At 33.2% G+C, this 6,678-nt stretch overlaps 2 protein-coding genes and 1 pseudogene across 2 annotated transcripts in view; 1 reads left to right on the top strand and 2 right to left on the bottom strand.

Moving 5' to 3' along the window:
• LOC104767152 lies at positions 3,032-4,167 on the bottom strand (annotated as a pseudogene).
• On the bottom strand, positions 4,236-4,718 carry LOC109130753. Its single transcript, XM_019240751.1, has one exon. The coding sequence runs from the start codon at positions 4,669-4,671 to the stop codon at positions 4,435-4,437; it is 237 nt and encodes a 78-aa protein (XP_019096296.1). The 5' UTR covers positions 4,672-4,718; the 3' UTR covers positions 4,236-4,434.
• LOC104767150 (plant intracellular Ras-group-related LRR protein 6) overlaps positions 6,035-6,678 on the top strand; it is a 2,916-nt gene continuing 2,272 nt past the window's right edge. The window contains exon 1 of the mRNA XM_010491189.1: positions 6,035-6,432. Within this exon, the coding sequence (XP_010489491.1) occupies positions 6,145-6,432 (288 nt within the window). The 5' untranslated portion in view covers positions 6,035-6,144. The remainder of the gene's footprint in view (positions 6,433-6,678) is intronic.

Genomic DNA, 6,678 nt, shown 5'->3' with positions numbered 1-6,678 from the left:
TTATGAGAGATGTGCCTATTGCAAGATTTGCATATCATCATGTTGGATGATAAAATTCTCCATCATTATGGGAGAATCATTGAATAGTTTTGGATCTTTGAACAAATGAATATGAACTTAAAAGTTCAAAAGTTCAACAGATAACTATTCAAAATATATATTGCAAATCAAATGCAAAAAGCTGATAGATGAGATTTCATATAATTATTGATCCTCACATAAATGAATACGAACTTGTAGTTCTGAGAAATCTCACATCCCAGCTAAAAATGCTCCAATAAAAATATGTCTCTGACGGATGACATACGAAGTCTATGACACATAAGAAACGTGATAGACTACTTTGGTTCCTAAAATAAATAAAATCATCGAAAAGAAAAAGAAGGAAATTAAAAAGAGGATTATACTCTCAAAAGAGGAGCAAATGAACTCTTAAAGAAGAGTAAATAGACTCTTTAAGAAGAGCTAATAGACTCCCAGAGAGGATGCACATAGACTCCTAAAGAGGAGCAAGATACTCCTTAAGAGGAGTAGAGAAAACGATTGATATGGTTAATAACGAAATCAGGTACCTGAATTAAATCATTTATATAATGATTAAAGAGATCTCGATTAACCATGTCATTACGAGAAATTTGGAACCAAAGACATACATGTCGACAATAAAATATTATATCCCGCAATGTGATTAATGAGGATCATAAATCTCCGCTATGTGAGCATATAGAGATATATATTGGCCAATAAAGAGGTAATCAAGTCTATATAAACTCGTATAAAAACGAGTAATTTTGGACTAGTGGTCCAAGCACTAAAAGGGTATAATGATATATAACAAAATGGTGTGTCGCGCCATGTTTTGTTAAAATACCCTACCAAACAAATGAATGCTATATAGATGACTTGAAATATGCCTTATGGGATGCTTAAAGAACTTATCCCGAAAATATATGATATCATAATTATGTTCTCTAGAACTCATAACAGTGATGATTTTGAACATCATCAAAACTCTTGAAGAGTTATATGGAATGAAAGATCTTGGAAAGACAAATATGTCTCTAGATATTCCAAACTAAACATCTATCGAAATAGATGTTATACTAATCACTTCTAAAAGAAGTCAAATATGTATATATAGTCATATAAGATCATATATAAATGCTGACGAACATTTATATATCTTATGAATTATGCATAGCATTTTTCTACTAATCTCTTTGCAGCATATAACTCATTCTCTATGAGTAGATTTTGAGTATGAGTTAAAATGTATCTTCTATTGCAAAGGTATGATTAACTTGGGCTTAATATATTTTGGAACCCCCAAGTTTGGTTTAGTTGGTTTTGCAGATGGAAGATTTATATCGGATCGATATAAAGATATATCGCAAAACAACAACTTCGCGACGTTTCAGTGATAGACTTTGGCCGTCGCTTATTCAAGTCATGCTAAAATAGTTGTGCTTCATATGCCATATCGAGAATCCCTAATGGCTCAGATGATGCTTGAACGTCAACCAATAGTTATCTGCCTAAGATTGGAGCCTCGTAACATGTTGACGAAGAACTTCGAACTGAGGATTCGATCAGCATCAACTAGTTAATGCTTGTTTGGACCCATTAACAAGAAGCAACCGAAAGGCAACAACTCTATTTGAAGACTATGTTGCATATGTCGCCCAAATCAAAGGAAGCTACACCAAGAACGACAAGACAAGATATATTCCTCTCTTACGGTCAAGAATTTGAGAAGAATAAGGAAGTTGATAGCCAGTACATCAGCTCAACTAATAATATAGTAGATGTACTTACAAAGGTGCTTCCTGCTACTTCATTCAAAATGCATTTTCAAAGATCAAAATGCATATTTTGAATATGATACATCTAGGGGGAGAATATGATGATTCGCGTGGCTGCACTCTTTTTCCCTTATCATGGTTTTTATCTCACTGGGTTTTTCCACGACATGGTTTTTAACGAGGCAACAAATAACACGCAGAATATCGACCTTAAAGGAGAATGTCAATAAGAACAAGACTCGTCTATTCCAGGGGAAGATTGTGTCACTGTACTCTTTTTCTCTTATCATAACTTTTATCTTATATGGTTTTTCTATGATAAGGTTTTTAACGAGGCAGTAAACAAAAAGTAAATGGTGATAAATAATCAAAGAAGAATAAAATAAACGGATAATTATGAAAGTAATTATCCATCACTTTGATCTTATCTTCTTATCACCTGGTCCCCAAATTACTTAGTAATAAAGTAACTTATACTTATCCATTTACAAAAGCCCCTATATATATGTACTTTCCTTCACTTGTAAAAGCAAGACAAGAGAGTATGAAAGATGTAATAATAAGAAGTAGAGAGAAGAATTTATTTCACTTATCTCTCGTCTCTTTCCCTTTATATATTATAGTGTATATAGTTATACATATACACATACATATACATATATAATATAAAAATAATCTATGTTTGCGTTATGTTTTATAACAGTGTATTCTATTTTTTTTTAGTTGGAATAGAACACATTCCAATCGATAGATCCACTCAAATTATAGTAGTAGTCCACATTTTCTACATATTAGCACTTGAGAAAGGAAACAAATTAATCGACACTTACCAATGATCCATTCACTAATTTGAAGGGCTTAGAATATTCTACCCACATTTTCATTCAAACAAATTGTGTTGGCTTTCCTAATGTAGCTCAACTCAAGGATATCAATATATATGAATCCAAATCATTTTCCTGTTGGAAAAACTCAGTAGCATCTTCTGGATTTTGTTAGTGATGTTGATGCCGGCTACTAGAATCATTGAGTAGATGTTAATTTGAAGTCTAGCAGGAGATAGGAAATCAAAGAGGAGTTAGGAGAAGGAGGTACAAAATATTAGAATAAGGTATTATGTCTTGTCTTTATGTCAAATGTGAGCTTTCTAGCGACTAGTGTACTTTAGATATTATATGTATTGTGGTTATCCCATAGTAAAGAATAAAGATTTTAGATCTAGACGCAAGTAAGTAATAATCGTAGAGAAGATAAATTTTCGCCAACTTGATCATTAAGTACATAGAGTCTTTAAGTTTTTAATTAATTCATTTAGTGCATAGAGTTTATAAACTTAAAACTTAATTAATCATCATCGCCGGTGATCTCCACGACTCTCACGTTACGATTCTCCTCAATCTCCGGCAGCTGTGATGGCGAAGAAGAACCATCTTTCGCGACGAACACGACGAGATACCCATCTTCCATCCACGCCGTGACCTGATCCGTCAAGGCGTTGTTAGGAAGCTTAAATCTGCTCATAAACTTGTTGTCACCAGTACATATCTGAAGATATCCTTCGTCGTCCACGAACACAATCGCTTCGTCTTGACTCAGTCCAGGAAGATACGCTTTGAAAACGTGAGCTGTTGGAGTCTCCGTCCAGTTGAGCTGCGTCTCGACGGTCGAAAGCGAAGGGAAGTGTGAGAAAGAAAGAGAGATGGTGATGAGAAATCAAGAAAGGTGTTCATGAGTTCACAGATTCTCTCGCCTGGAGATAGTCTCCGGCGATCGTTGATGGGAATTATTGACATCTTATTTTTCTCTACTCTAGAAAGCAACGGAAGCTTAGCTATATAAATCATAATACTACTCGAGAGAATTCTAGAGTTTTCTTGAGATGGTGACAGTTGTGATGAAGCTGAAGCTAGTAAATTACTAACTAGGCCTAGATCGAGTTGAAGTATAAAGCCCAATGGTGCTTTCTCTAAAGACCTTTTTCTTTCTCTATGACAAATTTGGTGTTTGTGTATAAATCAAATGTAGATTTGAAATATTTTACGGTTCATTTGTTTTTGGTTAGAGAAATCTAGTGTGTCATTTTCTAGGTAGATAATCAATCATATTGAGGAACTTCCTTTGCAAAAATGATATGGTGGCAAAATGTTAGTCCTTAGTAAACATGTTTTATTTTCACGATTGTGTTCAACTAATAGCTAGTGTAATATCTACCGGTGTATTTATTTCTCAAGTCGATTGATACAAAAAAAAGAGCTCGTTTCACATGAATAAAATCAAACATTTTCAAAGTTTACTTAGGAAAAAAAAACATTTGATAGGTCCTAGACTCCTAGTTATGTGTTAATCAACTGTGTTGATCAAAAGAATAAAAACAAGAAAACAAGTATAACATTTTTTTTTTCTTTTTTTTTGGACAAAGAACACAAGTATAACTTTAGGTAATTTTCTCTTCATATAAAAAGTTTCACAAACGTAAACAACTTAAATAGACAGTAAACGAACACTATCTAACACCGAAATGATATGAAACACTTCCCCACGATTTAGCCCATATAACCCAAACTAAATGAGAAACACCACACAGTTCCAAGTTGATCGTATTCATGGTCGTTGAACCCATCCAGATGAGCTACTATTCAAGTGACGAATCGATCTTCCGTACAGTTCTTGAGAAAACAAGAATATCATCCGGCTTGCCAGTGCCATTGCCGCCGTCTTTGACATTGTCATCGTCGCTGGCACCTCTGCCTTCCACTATAGATTCGCGAATGATGGCTCTCACCGTCTTGTTGTCTTGAGCCTTTCCTGCCTCACTGGTGACGTCTCTCTTCTTATCTTCGCTTTCCATTCTCTCTTTCGTTTCCTCCATATCTTTCTCTTTGTTCTCTTTCTCTCACAGGTTCACTATTTTCCTGTAAGATACTTCTCGACTTAAGACACGAGAATCCAGAACACCTGTCAACGTTAGAGATGATTACGTGTTGGTGTTTGATGTCTTTTTTTTATGATGGATACGTGGAAGGATGAGTCAAAATAATTAAGAGGAAATGTTACAAGAAAGCCCCTAAAAAGATTGAAGTATTTTGAATAAAACCTTTGATCGATCGTTGAAATGAGTTTCAACTTTCAACTTTCATTCTAAACAAATCTTCTTCAATCTAAGTGTGAAAAGTTATGGGTGTTGTGTCACCTTTTGATGCTATACTATAAACTACACTTATATGTGTGTGTGTGTAAGTGTAACAACCCCAATGGATATATATTTTCTTAACTTTTTTGATTTAAACACAAAACTCTCTACACATAGAAATGTAACAAACCAGACATAAAATTTAGAAGATTTTAAGGTAAACACAAATTTAAGTTCTTATATGTAGTTAGTTTTAACAAAGGAGATGATCATGAGCAAAAGTAACAATTTTCACAGCTAGTTTTGTGATTGAGATGAAAAGGAATTCGTAATTTTGAATCAATCAAAGAGTAATCGGAGAGAGAGAGAGAAAGAAGTGAAATTGAGAGTAGGTGTTCAATGTGTAACAAGCATTTCGTAGTATTTGAAAGTTAATATAGTAAATCCTAGAAGAAACCATGTATTTAGGATTAGGGTTTATATGAAGTAAATCTAAACTTTCATTTCTTGAAATAATATTTTTATTTTTATTTAAAAAAGTGGAGAAAGATGAAAGAGATAATGAACTTTATTTTTAGAACATCCGAGGAAAAAAAAAATCTATGGGTCAAGTCCCATATTAATGGAGAATATTTCCAACCATATCATATGCATGTACTTGCTTGCACACATACGTGTACATATCAATACGTACGGATTAAACAGAGATTGATGTGTCAAAAGTACATTATCAATTGGAATATTCGTACTTTTTTTTGTTTTAATACAAGTTCAATGCTTTTGTGATTTTTTTTTCTTTTTAATAGTTTAGTGAGAAGTGAGAACACATTCCCTTTTGATTTGGTCAAAAGATGCCCATAAAACAATAAAGACTGATTAGATATAAAAAGAGTAATTTGCGTAGCATTTTGACTTTTTTTTAATCAGGTGGTTTAGAAAACCTTGACCACGAATTAAAAATGAAGCCATGCTTCTTTAATTACCAAATTAATCTATTTTTAATTTATAGCTTTAATATTTTGTTTAATTTAAATCGATCTACTTCCTTTTTAAATTCCCACCACAATTCTCCACCGTACATCTCCTATAGTCTCTCCGTACACACACATTTGTGAAAAACATATTAAGCTTTTTAAACTCTCTCTTTCTTCTATGATCATTTGATCATTCTCTTCTTTTTCTTCTTCAACCATAACGTAAAACGAGTGAAAGATGATATGCGAGGAGGCATATCATCATCAGCAACCGCAAGTACAAAAGGAACAAATGATGATGATGGATCAACGTAATACTAATCATCATCAACGGAAGAGATCACCATTATCGTCACCATCATCTCCATCATCACCTAGATCACCATCGTTCAATAACATTATTGATAATGAGGAAGAGAGGCTAGAGGTTGTGAATCTGAGTGGGATGGCATTGGAGTCTCTACCCAATCCTTCACTCAATTTAGCTCAGATTTGCAAGCTTGATCTCTCCAACAATAATCTCCAGGTTCATTTCTAAACACACACATATCTATAATAATGAGACATTTTTCTTGCATGATTTACTGCCATATCATAAGCATGTATTTGGATAATAATTGTGAAATATCACTTCCATCAACAAAATCATATGATAATGATAATTTCATTTTTATTTTAATATTACAACAACATGTTTTTTGTTTTTTTTTGTGCAATATTACAATAACATGTATGGATAGTTTTTACTTCGGTTTTTTTTTTTTTTTTTTTT

The sequence above is a fragment of the Camelina sativa genome, chromosome 19 (genome assembly GCF_000633955.1).
Source record: "Camelina sativa cultivar DH55 chromosome 19, Cs, whole genome shotgun sequence".
In the NCBI taxonomy this organism is placed as follows: Eukaryota; Viridiplantae; Streptophyta; class Magnoliopsida; order Brassicales; family Brassicaceae; genus Camelina; species Camelina sativa.
The sequence above is the reverse complement of the archived record's forward strand: the minus strand, read 5'-3'. Positions and strand labels throughout refer to the sequence as shown.